Raw genomic sequence first — 17418 nt, 5'->3', positions numbered from 1 at the left:
CCTGCTTGCTGTCAGTCCTTGTTAGTATAATGTGTTGCTGTCAAGTCATGGTTCCTAGCATGTTTGCGTATTGAGCCCCTAAGTTTCTGTGTGACTTAGGTTTTTTTTAGCATTTTTTGCTTTGTAGCAAGTTTAATTTCTGCCCTTTTTTGAATGATTGTCGCAACTGCTGTTATGTTGTGGCTTTTTGATTCCATGTACTGGTATCCAAACATTCCCAAAATGTAACACGCAAGGCCAGCTATCTGCCCTCACATTTTTGTCGCTTAAGATATGCATTGATATATTTAGCAATGCATATATCTGCTGAGATTGATTGATACGTTTTGTTTTTCATACTTAAGATAAACAGTGATTCTGAACTTTGTCGCATGATATATACATAATACAGTTGCAATCATATTGCCTTTGATATTGAATTGATTTCTATAAATGTGTCATTAAGAGGTCGATTTAAAATTCACAGCCTGCTACGCAATGCCACAAAGCATCCCGACTCTGAAATGTGAATAACATAACAAATATGTAGATCCAACCAATTCCTCTCAGCCAAAATAATGAAATCTGAAAATCTCCCCTGGCTTTGACATCATAAATACTTTGACAAACAATCAACTGCTATGGCATTCAGACTTTCAATGGAGGTGAATGTCTGAATGGCAAACGCAAGTCATCTTGCTCTGCTGTCAAATTATGGCAGTGCCATTTTATCGACAGTGGTAATATTTTAGCCAATGAAATATACAAGTATTCCAGATTGAGGACCCTTCCTTGCGATGTTATTAATGCTGTTTTTAATTACACCTGTGTATTCGGGCCCATCAGTGTTTTAGTGTGGCTATGTATTCCAGATTGAGGACCCTTCCTCGCGATGTTATTAATGCTGTTGCGACCAAAAGACCGGCGACCAAAAGACCGGCGACAAAACAAGGTAAAACAACACGGTCTACGCATCAATAAAAGCCAACAATGGCCATGAGCAGTTTCACTGAGCCGACATGTGAGTGTATAAGAGTTTGTGTGTACATGAGTTGTCCCTTTAAGAAGGTACGTCTGTCAGGGTCTTAACAAGTTCTCCAACAAAAAACAATAAAAGTCCGGGAAATTTGGAGCTTTTCTTTAGCCTAATAATTACTAGGGCATTAAGTATGACTAAATAGTAATTCACAGTTTGTATTTGGGGAATTTGAGCAACGATTTAAATGGTAATTATCACTTACCTTCCGGGCGACCGAAAGACCGGCGACCAATCGACCGTGTACCCTTTAGAACAGTCACTGTTTCTACCACTAAAAGTATAACCATTCAGAATGAGCTTGGAACCGTACCAGGTCGCAGTTGCACTAAACCTCTCAAATCTGATGATTTGATCCATTCCATAGTGTTAATGCATTAACACCTGCACAAATAACTACAGCGTTGTTAAAACAAACTAAACAGTGTGAGGGTGAAAGCATTCAAACAAATAACTGCAACAGCTATGAAGTCATCTAGTCGAGACACTGAAGAAAAGGGTCGTTATTTTCGGGTTGAGTTCTTTAAAACTTGCTTATGAAAAAGCCTCTGTGTGCACGCATTTTTTTAAAGGAAATGACTGTACAGAGTACGTTAAAATACCACCTGCTCAAATGAATAGAAAGTGTTAGGAAGAACACAGTAGGCAAATGACACCCAGATGTCTGTGTGAGGAGTGGATCCATGCCATGCAGCTGCCAGCTTTAAGGCAAAAATACAAGCTCCAAAGTGTTCTGGTATCAAATGCACTACTGTGTTTTTTGTTTTTGTTTTTTGGGGGGGAGGGTGTATTAAATCAGACAGCTGCTTGTTGTATTAAGAATAAAGTAAGGCTCAAACCAAAGCCTATACATTTAGAAGATTCTTCATATATATATATATATATATATATATATATATATATATATATATATGGTTTGTATATATATATATATATATATATATATATATATATATATATATATATATATATATATATATATATATATATATATATATATATATATATATATATATATGTATATATATATATATATATATATATATATATATATGTATACATGTATTGTTCTCCATTTCATTACACACAAAGATACTGCTCAGGTCTTGGAACCAATTAAGTCACTGTCAAATGTGAACCATGGCGTTAAAAGCTTTTAAGTGTGTCACCTTGCTGAAGTGGGACAGTCAAGGCTAATAGGGGCTCTGGCTTCCCAAATGGGCCAGCATGTGACACTCATGGCTCACGTGTTTAATTGACTCCATTTCCATCAAATAAACCCAAAACTGTTACACTTTGATTTTTCTCTGCAAAGGAAATGACCCCATTTTCAGTGTCAGATGCAGGACAAATAAATAGTCTGTTGCATAAGGACACATCTTACGCTGTCACATTTGATTTCCTCTTTTTTTCCCCCTTTCCCTCTCACACAAGTCGTAAAAGGTCATTTTGACACACAAATTGACACAGCTGTATCCTTGACAAATACACCCAACACAGATTTTCTTGTTTGTAATTAGTGTTATGCAACTGCACTCTTCCTCTTATACATCCCATTATAATGTTCCTAATTTGATATTCTTTTCTGAAGTACCAATCAGTTGTTCAATTAAGTTCTGGCCAATTAAATTCAAGCGAGTGCTGCCCTCTGTCTATTTTCTTTAGTATCACATCACTTTGGTTTCATGTCTCTTTTATATACGTGAAAGTGCATCTATTCCAGTATAGTTGAGGGGGAAAAACGCCCATGTAATTAACTTATCGGCTGCCAGTGACGGCAATATACGTCCAATAATTTGGACTGGAAATGCAGGCAATGGCATTCATTGTCTGCACCTCCTAGTCAAATTGATTGGTCGTAGATGTGTGTCACTTAATCACAATGGAACAAGATCATTCAATGTCAATCTTCCCTGTTCAAATTGATTGGACGTTTTTCTGCCTCACTGGCAGCCAATACGTTAATTTAATTGTTGCGAGTTGAATAAGTCTCTCATTTCCTATTTGAAATATATGGTATGATAAATAATATCATCATGTGAGAAACATATTTGAGTAGAGCCCATATCTAATTGAATCAAGGCTGTCTTTCAGTAACTCTTCAGTTTTTACTATCAATACAGTTTCCGAATCTGCATGGTACTTCACCTGCATATCAAGAGTATGTATTTAATTCATTCTTGCAATGTAAACTGGTATCTTCTCTTATCCCCCGCTAGAGGGAACTCACACGTTATTTCAAAATATGATTAAGGACATATTGGAATTGCACATCAATTTATTTCATCTTCTCCCACTCTTCTTATCCTCCTAGAATGTATAATATACTTTGTTTATTTACTGATAGTGTATACCTGCACAATGTTTGGAGGCCTATCTGGCTTGAAGTTATTTATATTTATAGAGCACCTTTATTTATATACATGTCAGTTAGCGACCTAACATTCCCCATAATCACCATTGCAAACAATAGTTCAAATATCCTGACCATTAAGTCCTGTAATATGAATTATTTTAAGCCTGGCAGGTACATGGATATTGCCCGAAGTAAATTGTTTATTTCATTATAAGATAATCAATCTTTTTATTTTCATTAATCCTGTTCATAAAGTGTTTGCTGGTCAATGTAGAATTTATAATAAAAAACCTAAAGAACAAGTATATTTTTCAGCAATTTCTAATATTTCAACATTAAACACATGGCTCAACCATTCCTGGTTTAGTCTGCAAAAGAGCTATGAGATTTCACATATCCAACAAATATTTGTGTTGTTATCTGAATCGAGGTTGTTCAGCATTGCCAAATAAATGAGACTTGCGGGCGAACCTCACTTGTGACCTTCAACTGGAAGTCCTCCTACACTACTAAAGCACAAGAATGCTGCAAGATTACTTTTTGAGCTTGTAATATAACCAAATAACCCACGCAGCCTGTGTCTTTTAAGGACACGCAGATTGAGTTATACGTAGATTACACTCACTCCCTGATGTCCTTCTGCTAAGAAAACAATACATAAAAGAAAGAAAGTACGTTCACTATAGCTTAGTCTCACATGTTTCTCAGCAGTGAGTCATGTGCTTTGTAAAAGCAGAACAACATTGTAGGCGTTGTTGCCAAAATATGCAGTCAACCGCATGTCCGAATCAACCTCACGTGTTGTGAAATAACCATAAAATGAACTTGATAGCAGCTTTTGAATTAAAGTCAACACCTTGCTATTATTTGCTGTATCCACATTAGACACGGGGTTGTGTTTGGTTTGCTGATAGTAAATATTAGACAATTCCTTCAGTCTTTTACATTGTGTGTGTGCCTTAAACAAGAGTGTTCTGTTTTTTTTGTATCAGTCATAAAAAAGTCAGCAGTACCTGCAGACTTTTGTGTTTACCGTTTTCAATTTGCACTTGCGAGACACTTGTTCGGCAAAGCTCTTCAAGTTTTCGCCAACACCAACTGGATTACGGAATGGTGAGTCCAATCTAAAATAGTCTGAGTTGTGTGAACCGTAATGTATGCTAAGAGAGATACTTAGTTTAAGAAGAGCATGAATATTACTTATACTTAGTTTTTTTCCCCTTGTCTTTACACAAACATGTTGGATTTCGGGAGAACTGACCCACCCACTAAGTTAAAACATTTTGTTAAGTTGACTGTTATTTAACATATGTATAATTTGCTTCCAAGCCATTTAATGACAGACAGAAATAGCTTTACACATATTAGTTAGCAAGGTACATGTCAATCTACTAAGGTAGTTCGGTCCCAATAACAGTAAATATTTGTATGAAAAACACCATCGGGAATTCAATACAGCTAAATAAAAAAGAAGCAAAAATAGTGTTTAATGGAGCGTACTTTCATTTGTAATGTGACTGTTTATTCCCACCCAGTACACACATTATTTACCCATGTGCCGTTCGTAACCTAGAAACATGACACGTTTTGACTATGATAAAATGAAAACTCATTGTATCTGATGCTATCAGATTAGATGAGATCTAATCTAATCTAATAACATCAGATACAATGAGCCCTTCTTAAGTAGTAACGTCTATAGTAACATCACAGCCCAAATTTCACAATGTGTTTGAATCTGTGAAATGTTTTAGGGGCATTTTGAACAAAGCTTTATCTTTCCATTTCTCCCATTTTCTTTTCAGGTTTTTAATTGCACAGAGATCGATGACTTACTGGAGAGATTCTACCTGTCACCATTTTACGGACTTGAGTTCTGTATCGGTTTCCCTGGCAATCTTATGGTCGTACTTGCCTATCTCTTTTGTCTACCCAAGTGGCGTAGCTGCAATGTTTACCTCTTCAACCTGGCAATCTCTGACCTCATATTCCTGTGCACTCTGCCCCGCCTCTCTTTCCTCTACGCCAACCACCAGAAGGAGACCAGCTACTACGCTTGTGTCATCAACCGCTACGTCCTGCATGTCAACCTCTACTCATCCATCCTGTTTATGGTCTGGCTGAGCATGGATCGCTTTTTGTTGATTCGCCACCCTGCGCGGAACCACTTCCTGCTGAAACCCCGAGTGGCGCTGGTTATTACTGGGTTAAGCTGGCTCGCCGTCAACGCCGAGGTGATGCCCTTGATAACGTTGATGCTCCAGGACCTACAGAGCGGGAACTGGAGTCGCTGCAATGACTTTGCCAGCCTCCAGGGTGATGTCAGCGCTTTGGGGTACAGTATGGGGCTCACCTTAACTGGCTACATTCTACCTCTGTTTGGTCTCTGTGGCTTCTCCCATCGGATTTGGCGGCTGCTGCAGACGCAGGAAACAGCTTTTCAGCGAAGGACGACGCAGTACAAACGAGCTGTCAGGGTTGTTGCTTTGGCATCCGTCATGTTTCTGGTTCTGTACACTCCGTACCACGTGATGAGAAACGTCAGGATAGCATCCCGCCAGGCCTGGGCAGGGGTAAAGTTATGTACAAGGATGTACATAAAGAGCCTCTATATCTTAACCCGGCCGTTGGCCTTCTTACATAGCGTCATTAACCCAGTATTCTACTTCCTCATGGGGGACAAGTGCAGACATTTCCTCCTTGCCAAGTTCAGAAAGCTGGGTAGAAAGCAAGGGCAGTCAGGAGAGCCTTTATGACGAAGTGAAGTGAAGGAATTGATCAAAATCTGTTCATTTTCCCACCACTTTTGTTTTGTGTACTTCAAAAGTTGCACAACACAGTTTAAACTGCCGCACTTAATGACATGCGCGTATCATTGAACCCAAGTACATTCAAGCAGCTATGTGTAAATTCTGTTTTGACGTTTGTAAAATGGATCTGCCATCATTCTTGGTGTCCTTGTGGAAGACCTCAAACATTATGCATAATGTCAGGATTATTAGTTTTACATTATTATATAGTATTTGCTTGCAATGAAGAATGCTTTGCTTAACTATTAAACTTTGCTCATTAGGACCATTAGTTTCACATTAATATATATTTGCTTGCAATGAAGAATATGCTTTGCTTTACCATTAAACTTAGTTTCATATGTTTGCTTGCAACGAAGTAAATGCTTTGCTCCTGAGAACCTTAGTTATACTAAACAAAGAGTAGCCAAAACATTTTGGACTGCTTGGAGTGGACTGTCGAAAGAAGATTCAAAACACCTTGAGCTGTCTTGCAGACCTTCAATTGACGTCTCACTTCTGTTTCCCACCCTTGGCCTGAGAGTTGAGACGTCCATTATAACTAGGATCCATGAAGTTAATAAACAAAAACAAAGGCGTGCAAGGCCAGAACGGAGTGGGGACTTGGCACGACTGGTTCGTTCTCCTTGCAAGAAAAAAATCCAGGAGATTGTCTTTTCTCTTTATTTGTATGTGCATTTGGGAATGCCTATTGGTGAACCTACCATACACAGCAGTGGTACTGTTTTTTTGTGTTACTGTCTTTGAATTCATTGCGAAACCCATTTAGACAGTCGTTCACAATTGTACTTTAAATATTGTCTGTATGGTTAACAAAGTTCTGACAACGGTGGTTATTTTTTTCGTTGAGGGGAAGTTGGTTTCTTTAAAGACTCTAAACTGCCTGTGAGGAATGTGTCTGTTTACTGCTTGTTATTCTATGTGTGGTTTGTGACTGGCTGGCCACCAGTTCAGGGTGTACCTCGCCTCCTGCGCAAAGTCAGTCGGGATAGGTTCCAGAACACCGTCCTTAGGGTGTGTGGTACTAAGAATAGATGGTAGGATTTATGATACCTCCTGTTATGTAGACAGTTTTATATATCTGTCACTAGTATACCTGTATGTTCACATATTGCATATCTTTTTCCCATGAACACATTGGACACAGGACACATTGCTGTCTGATTTAACAAGACACAGACAAACGAGCATGAAGGGTAGGCTGTAGAGCTGCTGGCATATTGGAAAAGACAAGTGCAATCAGTTCTAATAAGAGGCAGTTGTTTGGAGAAAATCATTGAGGTCATCATGGTTATGCTGGTTCGAAAATATCGGCAAAATCAAAAACAGAAGGTGGATTAACTCCAAGGAAAACACAACATCCTAAAAGTTGATTAAACAGTCAAGGATAGCGACGTATCCATCATCATTAAGTTGCAACATAGCAAAGGAAATTTTCCAAAGTTATTCATTCATTGGACAGCAGCCTCACAAAGTAATTCTGCCGCACATGGCTTTTAGGGTTTGTGGATTGGATTTTGGTTTAGGGGATTTGGAATTTGGTGGTTTTTGTAGTCTTGTCTTTTTGTCCTTGTAATTACCCATTGATTTCACCTATTGTTTCCCACTCCTGTTTTTCCTTAGTCACTGCTTCTCATGTCAACCCCGGTCTTTTTATTTAAAGCCTTAGCCTTTGTCGGCCTCTTGTCGAATCGTCTAGTTGTGTCTACTCAATTCTGCTCTGTCCTGTTCACTCTTGGTCACGTCTGTTCACGCCTGTTACATACTCCCATTTTTTTGTGTGCCACTACCCGCGTTTTCGCCGTAATTTTTTTTTCTTTTCTTTTTTCTTTTGGTTATTTTTACCAGTTTCTTTTGTATTAAGGTTCACTTTTAGGAATACCAGTTCATATTAATTGAAAAAAGCCCATTCCCTTGCTTCCCTACATTTGGGTCCAATCTGTGCACCTAAACAACTTCAATCAGAAGTTTGCATCAAGCAGGTAGTTACTTACATTAATCAATTGTCAAATAGCAAGTGACCACTTTAAAAGGTTTGGCAACTCCATTTAAAATGACTGAAGCTAGCATTTGAGCCAGGAAACAATACAGGCATAAATACATAATGGCTTTGTTTCTTCTTGGAATTTAAAATTCTTTTACGAGGAATTGCAAATGCAAGATGTTACTAAATGTACTCAAGTTATTTGAACCTATTATAACAGACAAGGCTAATAAATGGAAAGTTCAAGGATGATTTCGAAAAGTCAAGTGTTTTTTTTGTTTTTGTTTTTACCCCCACTGCATTGTTCCTTATTCTCAGTATAATATCCATGTGAGAGGAAAATTGGCTAAGAGTAATTAAACTCACATTCCAAGTATAAAAACACGAAAATTAATTCGTCTTGACAGTTTGGCTAACGTGTTCAACACATGGAGATGATAATATTTCCCACTAAACATCTTCCCTAATCAAAATGAACATAAATATTTTGGGGAACTACAGCCAGTTGTGATGATAGTTTAAAGTTGAGAATGTGTTGTGCACCACTGCACATTCCATAAACGATGCCAGTGAAATACATTTAACCAGCACTATATGTCTTTTTTTCCCCCACCAGGAGTCGACGGTCATAATCCATTTCACGTTACTGCTATTATCCCTTCATGGTGGTGAAAGAATTCAGGAGCAGCTCTCCAAAGTGGGATTGAATAGCATGTGCAGCACAAGTAAGTAAGCACACCTGCATACGGTATAAAAGACTAAACATGATTTGTAAAACACATGCACAGCCCACTTTACATTGACATCAACAGGAATGACCAATGTTATCTTTTACGGTTATTAGTTTATCCACAGTTGAACGTTATCGTCATAATAATGGCATTTGCTATCCTCATGGTGAGCTTGAAATGTGTAGTGAGCGGTAAATTGGGAAGCAATGTGAAGAATATCCATGCAGATCGATTGGGAACACTTAAGGCATTCAAAGCGATTTTGAAACTTGGCACACAGTGTTCTCGCGCATGGTTTTAACTGCCGAGAATTCTCAGAGACCTTCATGATGTTTCCCAGTAATACATTATGTTGGACAAAATACAAAAGTGAAAAAATTCATTTTTGTGTAGTTCAAATAGAGTAATACGATCTGAGAGAAATTATTTGGGGGAATTTTTAATCTTGTATGAAGATGCAGTCCGGTGATTGTAATTAGTACTGTAGTTGGCTCTTCTTCACACTTCTTAACATGTTTCATGAGGTGAATTCAACTGTATTTTTAAAAGCTCAACGAGAGGCTTGCAAAGGGTAAAACTACAAATCTACATATACTGTAAAAGTTGCATTTTCATTCAAGCTGGCTATTTTATCTTTTGAACAACCCTGAAGTCAGTCAAAACAATCTAGCAAATATTTAAACCTTTTGACATTAGCAAGCTGGAAGTAAAATATTATAACCCTAAACCGCCAAATCTACAAAAATGTATTGCTGTCATATGCAAAAAAAATGCATAAAAAAGGTATTACCTACATTGCTGTCTTTTACTATTTTACTTTAGTCAGTTAACAAATAATTGAGTATTGAAGTTTCACCTTGTTATGTGAAAGTAAATCACAAAGAAAATCTTAAGTAAATCGTGTTAGATTAAAACATATATGCTTGACTGATTCAGCAAAATGTAACAAAGGAATTCCTCCCTCTTTGAAAATCTGGCAGAGACCCCTCGAGTATCTTTTTTAATCTCTTGAAACACTTGCCCCTGTTTTTGTTTTGCTTTCATTTTAAAAGAGCATGATAGTTACATTCCTAGTAAATTTGATTTAATAAAGACTAAACAACTACAATAGTGACTGCCTTTTAGTAAAACAGGAAATTTGTCACAATCAATTGTTTTTTTTAATATCCATTCATATCAAGCAATGCACTTGAGAAAATGTAAAATGACTTACCAATATATAAGTATATATTTTTTTTTAAAGGTGCTAATAGTTAGCAGGAGGCTATTATTGGCAGATCAACAAAGCTTTATTCCACCAATAGTTTAAGGTTTCACTATATTCCACATTGTCAATATTGGGCTGTTTCCTATCCAAACCACAGCTCACCTCCTTAACAGCAAATAAAAAGGTGGGTTAAGCAAATATTGTGTTTGTGCAGCAAAGTCACTTCTACCCACAGGCACAATGGTTGCAAATAAAACAAGGAGAAATGTTGAGGGTTTTAAACCGTCTCATGAATTTTGGGCCTGCAGCGAAACCTTGAATCAACGTAGTCAGATCCTGTAAAACAACAGGATGTGTAATAAAAGACAACACAATTGACAAGATCTGCTCCTTTCCTTAAACTATATTACCACTGGCCACTTCCAAGGTCACATTGTGTCCAATGTACCCAGACGCAGAACAGATTGAAGTTTTCAGAAAGCTCACTAAAACATAACAACCCCCCCCCCCCCCCCCCGCTCCACACACACACACAGTTTAGAAAAAACACCTCCAACATGCTTTTATTTCAAATTTTATAACAACTCTAAGAGCAGTTTTTAACGGCAAAATCAAAGTGTAGACTTTGGCAAACAGCCATGCATATATGTACAGTATACTGGATACATGGTCCCAAAACATTGGGTAAAACCTATAAAAATAGATTTATTCAACAAAATACTTTTCATTTGCAGGTATATAATCAACTGCAGCTTTTAATTTCAATTCACTATTTTATTCAATCTCACAAACATTTCGAAAAAATAACAATTCATAAAGTGTGCTATTACTAGTATTTACTAAATGGGCATATGCTTAAAACTAATCAGTTTTCCAACCAATCAGAGAATCCTCAGTCAACAACTGACACTCGAAAATCCTCAGCCCTCACATATTCGATCAAAGCAAATCCCACAAACAGATTCACAGATGATTTAATTACTGCTTAAACATGTTTATGATAATTTACAACAGCAATTGGTGGTTCAACATCAGCGGTGTACGACATCACTTTTGGACAAATGGACAATTTCCCAAAGCTATAGTGGAAACTGTCTGATACGCATAAAGGGGTAATGTCCACTGTCACTTCCTGTACAAGGAAATGACTATCCAAATTCTTTGTCATACCGCATGCGGTTTTACAGTTTTACAAGCAGCCTCTTATGTGAAAATAAGTCGTCTGAAACACACAAAATGTCTCCTTTGAGTCCATTCTCCAGAATAACTTCTTCATGAAAAACTAGGTGAGTGAATAATCCTTACAATGGCAAAAAAACTGGACAACAATACTAGGTAGTTCCTAATAAACCATATTTACAAAGCTGCTGCATTGAGAATATTTGGTCTCAACAACTAAGTTTTCTTTTACAAGTTTTCTTTTAGCCACTTCACGTAGTTGTCCATCATGAGGTCTGCAATGTGGAAGTCCATGGGCCACAAAGTAAACATCAATGCTCCGTGAAATCCTGATTTGTAGTGTTCGTGCGTCACCTCCACGCCGGCTGCACGTAGACGCGTGACGTACATGATCCCGTCGTCGCGGAGGACGTCATACTCGCACGTCAGGATGTAGGCTTTGGGTAGAGAGCGCAAGGCAGCATCCGGAACCAAAAGAGGAGACGCCCTCGGGTCAGTTAAAGATTGAGACGGTCCGCTTTTTGCGATCGCTAGCTCTGCCTCCCCCTGCCCTACAGCGGGGGCACTGTAGTTGTATTGCCCGTGATACGTTTCAGGCAGGAAAGCGCTCCAGTTGACAAACTTCAGCAGGCCAGAAGACTCGGGGTTGTTGTGGGCGTTGGCCATCATGGCTCTGAAAAAGGCTTTGTCGCTGGTTAAGTACTCGCTCCAAAATCGAACCATGAGGGTACGTGGCAAAATGGGCATGTCTTGATTCTGCTGATAAGATGGCGTGTTGAGGTCCAGTGCCTGGAGCACAGGGTAGACGAGGGCTTGAACTTTCAACTGAACCTTTTGTGTTGGGTCCTTCACTAACTAAAGATTATGAGAGAGAGAGAAAATGGCATGATTCCAATGACTGAAAGCACCAATGGCAAGAAATAGTCCATCCATTGCATCACCTAACGCGTATTATTTACAAAAGTGTCATCCTTCGGCCAGTGATTAAAAGCAAACATAACCCATGAACCCCTTAGCCAAAGTCAACATATTTATCGCTATCCCATTCGTACTGTCACACTTGGAATTTTGGAAAGCTACAAGGTTTACTCGACTTAAGAGGCAAAATATGAATGAACATGAAACCTACAAGTGTCAAATCACCTGTTATTATACAGGTGATGGTATGAACAAAAAAAAAAAATGCCAGCTTCATGTAGACCAAGGGGTGGGCAAACCGGTCCTCAAGGGCTGGTGTAGGAGCAGGTTTTTGTCCCAACTGAGTCAGCACAGACAGTTTAACCAATGAGATCTCCATGTGAACAAGAAGCACTTGACTGTAATTCGCTGATTGCACTTATATGCCACCGGACTGGAAAAAGTGTCCTCTTGGTAGGTTGAAATAAAAACCAGTGCCCACTGCAGCTTTCTTTGGAATAGTTTGTCCCCTCAAGGTCTAGACTCATCTGCTTAACTCTCATTATGTGAACCAAAACGTACCGATTTAATTTATTCCTTTATTTTTAGTTTACCTGTTGGGAGACGGCAGCCGCCAGGTTCCCCCCAGCACTGTCCCCCGACACTGCGATGCGCCCCGGGTCTACAGAGTACTGAGCAAGGACCCCTATCTGAAGGAAGTGTTTGACCACACGATAGACATCCTCATAGGGAACAGGGAAGTGGTGGGCAGGGGCAAGGCGGTACCTGTAAGGACAGTAATCTACATGAGTAGACAAAACATACAGGATACCTAGGGGCAATTTAGAGTGTCCAATCATAATTTCATCATATTCTTTAAAAGTAATTCATTCATTGAACAGAAGTTTGAAATGTGGAATTTGGAAAGACTCACCGAATTGTTACTTAAATTAATAGAGAGTATTTACAATTTCCATAAAATCATGTACACATATTAAGGTGTTTATACAATACTGAGGATGAATGTGTCATTCATCTGGTTACTGATCATCAGTCCAACGCTAGCGTATCACAAGACAGATATCATGCACAGTATAAAGACAAAGCTTGTACAGTTAAAGCCTGATGAGACCAAAATGAAAACCATTTAGCCTCACTCTGATGCATCTTGTTCTTCATCAGATTTACAACTAACAAGAGAAGACAAAGGCTGCACAGACTGTGACAACAACAAGTTTTGGAAGATGTGAATAAGATAAGGCTGAAATCCCATCACTTACAAACTATAAACGGTAAATGTAATAACCTCCTAAGACCCAAACTCTTGCAAGGCATGAATTTTTATTTTCTCTTTGATATTTAGGCTAATTGGGACCTGATGAGTGCAAAAACAAAAAAATAACTTGTAGTCCAAAAGTTAACATTGTAGTCTTGTGACATCCAAAAATGTGATGTGCACACATGAGAAATGTCAGGCAGTATCATGCACTTAAAAAATACAATACTTCTTGATCCCCCACAGAGAAAATTCAGATCTTGCAGCAACACAAGCATACAGTAAGAAGTATATAAACCATAGAAAAATATGAATGTACAAGATACAACTAATATAAATAGAATCAGTGCACAAAGTATGGTATATGTATCATACACAATGTTTGGCATTATGAAAACGAGAAAGAGAGTCATCTGTATGACTGTAGGAATGAATTTCTCTGTTACAAAGTGCCTCTGGGGTGTACAATTTGATACATTGACGACTCAGCCTTCATTTTCACGAAACCAAAGTAAAGCCTTAATGATTAAGGTATCAAAGTACTCTACTTACTCTACGGAGAGAACAACGGCATTCATCTCAGTAGCTACTTTTCTGGCAAGGAGATCATAAGGACTCATGCCTAGGAAAGGAGAGACAAAACACAGACTTGATGAAGCTACACAATAAACCAACACTTTAAAAGGGGCATTTGCTCATCCCTGCTCATGCAAAGAGAAAACCCTGTTATGCCATGCTCCTCCAGTGGAAACTCGAAAGGGCAAACACTTTCCATTTTAACAATTCAGTCAATATCAAATGTATTCAGAATTCTTCCCCATGGGAAATAATGAAAGCAGATCCATACTTATTGCTTATTTTGACATTTCCAGTCTGTATTCCTCTCAACGTCTTTTGTTGACGCTAAACCTTTTGTTCTTTGTATCACCAACAAAACCCAAAGAGTAAAAAAAATGTGAACTGTTTTTAAGTTGTATGCACTGAGATGCAGTGGGATCATAGAAAGAACACAGTAAACTATTGTTTATGTAAAGCTTATCTACAACATTTCACTGGAGCAATCATAATACATCAATGCGTAAGTTTCTGTTTTTGTTTCCGCGATTTTATTAAATTTTCAGTGTTTGCAATCAAATGGCCGCCCCTTTTGGGCATGTAAAGGTGTCTTGGATTAGGAAAAACAGATTGCCAAAACAGCATGGTATGTGTCAAAATGAACGGTGTGTCTTTGGAGTTCTGGAGTAGCAAAGCTGGGCCCCCTCTGAGGTCCCCACCGTTCCAACAGACGGTGTGTTATTTCCTCAGGAACATTTTTTATTTTTTGACAGCCTTGTAATTAACCATGAATGTGATTGTAAATATCAGTTGTATTTAAAATGACCTTGATTTTTTTTCCCTTTTTTGTTAGTGAGTGTGTCGTCCTTATCTACTTACGAGAGCTTCCCAGGCACCATCCTCCCCCATGCAGGTATATGACGGCCCTCCTGAGCTCTGTGTCACCACTTTGCTGCTTAGGTTGGTAAAGCACCACTTCTACACCATCAAAATTCTCCATGGTCACATTGACGTGTTTGTCGGAAATAGGCGCAATGTTTTCTAGCAGAGTTATGAAGTACATCACTCCCATGTAGTCCTTCAGCCCTAATAATTCACAGAAGTCTGCCTGCAAGGGAAAATGAAGAGAACTTTGTTAAGGGATAGACAGGGGAACTATAGTATCTGCAAGCATCACACAGCAATACAAACCAAAAACATGGTAGGCAAAAATAGAACATTTCAAATGGTTAGTGGGGTTACCGTGATATTATTGGTTGCAAAATATTAAATACAAAACGTATTTGAACATATCAGGTTGCATCTCTTGTGTTAGTAAGTAAAGGCACGTTGTATAACTGCATGATCCATTTGAAAAATTATATTTGACATGCAACTCCGTTTATTGAGGGAAAGGTTGAGGCTACTGTAAAGTTAACCACTCCGCCACGACAAACTTAATAGCTCCAAGCGTCTGTGGGAAATCACAGTTGGATCGCTTATCTTTATTAAACAAACATTAAAAGGGCACATCATGAAATCTCAGAACTGTATTGCTACTTATGAAAATCATTAACCTTTGAACTAGATTAAAAAACGAAAAAAACCGATGGAAATAGTATGATATTGTGTTTTCGTTGTGTTGCCATTTAGAACGTGTATCAAAAATGGCCAATACAAATCTGTGAAGCAGAATTGAAAAAAACATCTGTGCTATTTATATAACCTTCAAACATGTTGTCAGATATAACCATTTATAAGTAAACAAATTGACATGGTGAATTTAAAAGCTTACTCATATTAATAACCTCTGGCAAGCATGGATAAGAAATAGTATGCCACGTGCATGTTTCTTAATAGGCTCTATTATTAGAAGGTGTGAGCAGGACTGTACTACGCAAGGATTAGCATTTGACATAATCTGGCGCAACCCTTATGTACTATATAACCACATCAGCAAAATACAATGCAATGCGACAGCCCAAAGATCTGAAAAACAACAAAGTACAACCTTTACTTTCATGTATTTAGATTTGTTTCTTCAGTTAAAACAGCAAGGTTTTAAATGTGAATATGTCCTGCGTGAGTGTGGTTAAAAAAATATATATATTTTTTTTTTAAATAAAAAATTTATGCATGTATAAATAATTAAAAAATAATTTTAGGGTTTTTCTCTCTCAATTTGGAAGTCACAAATAAAATAACAAAATGTACAAAGATCTCTAAGTATCATAAACTCAAAATTTGCCTGCAGACAATTGTAGCCGTATGTACTATAAAAATACCATTCTATTTATTAATAACTTCCACGTAGAAAGATGGTAGAAAAGTTTACATTTTTAAGTAAAATTCCGAGTCCTTACCAGGTGGCTGAGACTTCTGAAGAAAGCGTCAGTCATCATGAGTTTCCATCTCTGCTCAATATCCTCGGGAATAGGCTCATACACATAATAAGCGCTAAAGGAGCAGAGAGCCACGAATAAAATGATGCTTGCCAGCCTCATCGTGTCGCACGCGTATGTTGAGACGACACCACTCCAAATTGTTTACCCGCTGTCACAGCAAGACGTGCTCAACTCGCGCGCAAAAAGAAAATACTTTACTCTCACTCTCTCCCTCGTCCTCCTTTACAGCTGCACGTGCTTGGTGTCATTTGGCGGTTTTCGTTGCGGGGTCATAAGAGGGTCTACTCTGGGCGCGCATGTCTCCTCGCACGGAGCCGTGGTTTTAATGACGGCTAAGTGGGGGGTGAAAAAAAAAATAACAGGCGCATGCACACTCACGAGGCACGAACCGTCCCACCTTGGACTGAGCGGCGAATTCCTCAGGTGCCTTTGATCAGATGGCATAAGGGGTTGGGAGGAGTGGATTAATATAAAGGGTTGTTCAAACGGAAATAATAATTATTCATAAATTCATTTTCCGTACTGTTATTGGAACAGAAAATAAAATTCAAACGTTGCGTCACAATTGACAATAATTGAAGTCCGATTCATTTGAACTGGGAGGACTGGTCAGCAAATGGTCAGCCTCTCCCACTCCAAATGGTTTGGATGTCTAGCCCTGTCAATGCCAATAAATGAATTGCAACACCGTCACAAGATGTCGACAGGATCATTTCTCTGATGTGTGTACGTCCAGGAAAAAAAGGAGTGCCAAATGTACTAAAATTATATAACGGCCAGTAATACTAGTATACATGTATCGAAAACTTAAGAAGCAAGCTGCGTAAGCAGACTATCGGGCTCTGGAGGACAGTGAGGAGGGCGAGGTATTAAACACAGAATCTGGTTTGCATTTGGTGACCTTAAACGCCATCTTATTAAATATTTACGACATGAGTTTAGAAGGGGATGCTTGGCAAATACTTTTTGGAGCCAAGGTCTCAGATGGCATAAGCATATTTAATGACTTTCCTCAAGCGTGTTA

At 38.4% G+C, this 17418-nt stretch overlaps 2 protein-coding genes across 6 annotated transcripts in view; one reads left to right on the top strand and one right to left on the bottom strand.

The window, feature by feature from the left end:
• Positions 1-8890, top strand: part of LOC144083212 (succinate receptor 1-like) — a 117889-nt gene extending 108999 nt beyond the window's left edge. For 3 of the 5 annotated variants that reach the window (XR_013303497.1, XR_013303492.1, XR_013303494.1), the window contains exons 11-12: positions 852-931; positions 8782-8887. Coding sequence is in view for 1 of the 5 variants with exons in the window: in XM_077610812.1 (XP_077466938.1) it covers positions 4482-4484; positions 5177-6127 (954 nt within the window). In the remaining 4 variants the exon portion in view is untranslated. Of the gene's footprint in view, positions 1-851; positions 932-4174; positions 4485-5176; positions 6939-8781 lie in introns of those variants that run through there. The other 2 variants (XM_077610812.1, XR_013303493.1) reach the window with 2 other exon arrangements.
• A 1760-nt stretch (positions 8891-10650) lies between these two features.
• aadac (arylacetamide deacetylase) lies at positions 10651-16801 on the bottom strand. The gene is made up of 5 exons (XM_077610806.1): positions 16353-16801; positions 14890-15118; positions 14008-14077; positions 12794-12965; positions 10651-12137 (listed from the first exon to the last, which is right to left on the bottom strand). Exons 1-5 carry the CDS (start codon positions 16491-16493, stop codon positions 11511-11513), a joined length of 1239 nt encoding a protein of 412 aa, XP_077466932.1. The 5' UTR covers positions 16494-16801; the 3' UTR covers positions 10651-11510.
• Positions 16802-17418: the final 617 nt, after the last annotated feature.

The sequence above is a fragment of the Stigmatopora argus genome, chromosome 10, assembly GCF_051989625.1.
Source record: "Stigmatopora argus isolate UIUO_Sarg chromosome 10, RoL_Sarg_1.0, whole genome shotgun sequence".
Lineage (NCBI taxonomy): Eukaryota > Metazoa > Chordata > Actinopteri > Syngnathiformes > Syngnathidae > Stigmatopora > Stigmatopora argus.
This window is presented reverse-complemented; position numbering and strand designations above follow the sequence as displayed.

Bases quoted from the DNA above. Each gene is read 5' to 3' on its own strand.
- aadac (XM_077610806.1), bottom strand. From the start codon at position 16,493: ATGAGGCTGGCAAGCATCATTTTATTCGTGGCTCTCTGCTCCTTTAGC. The intron at 15,119-16,352 runs GTAAGGACTCGG...TTTCCCTTGCAG, and splicing joins TCAGAAGTCTCAGCCACCTG to GCAGACTTCTGTGAATTATT. The intron at 12,966-14,007 runs GTAAGTAGAGTA...CTGTCCTTACAG, and splicing joins GCCGTTGTTCTCTCCGTAGA to GTACCGCCTTGCCCCTGCCC.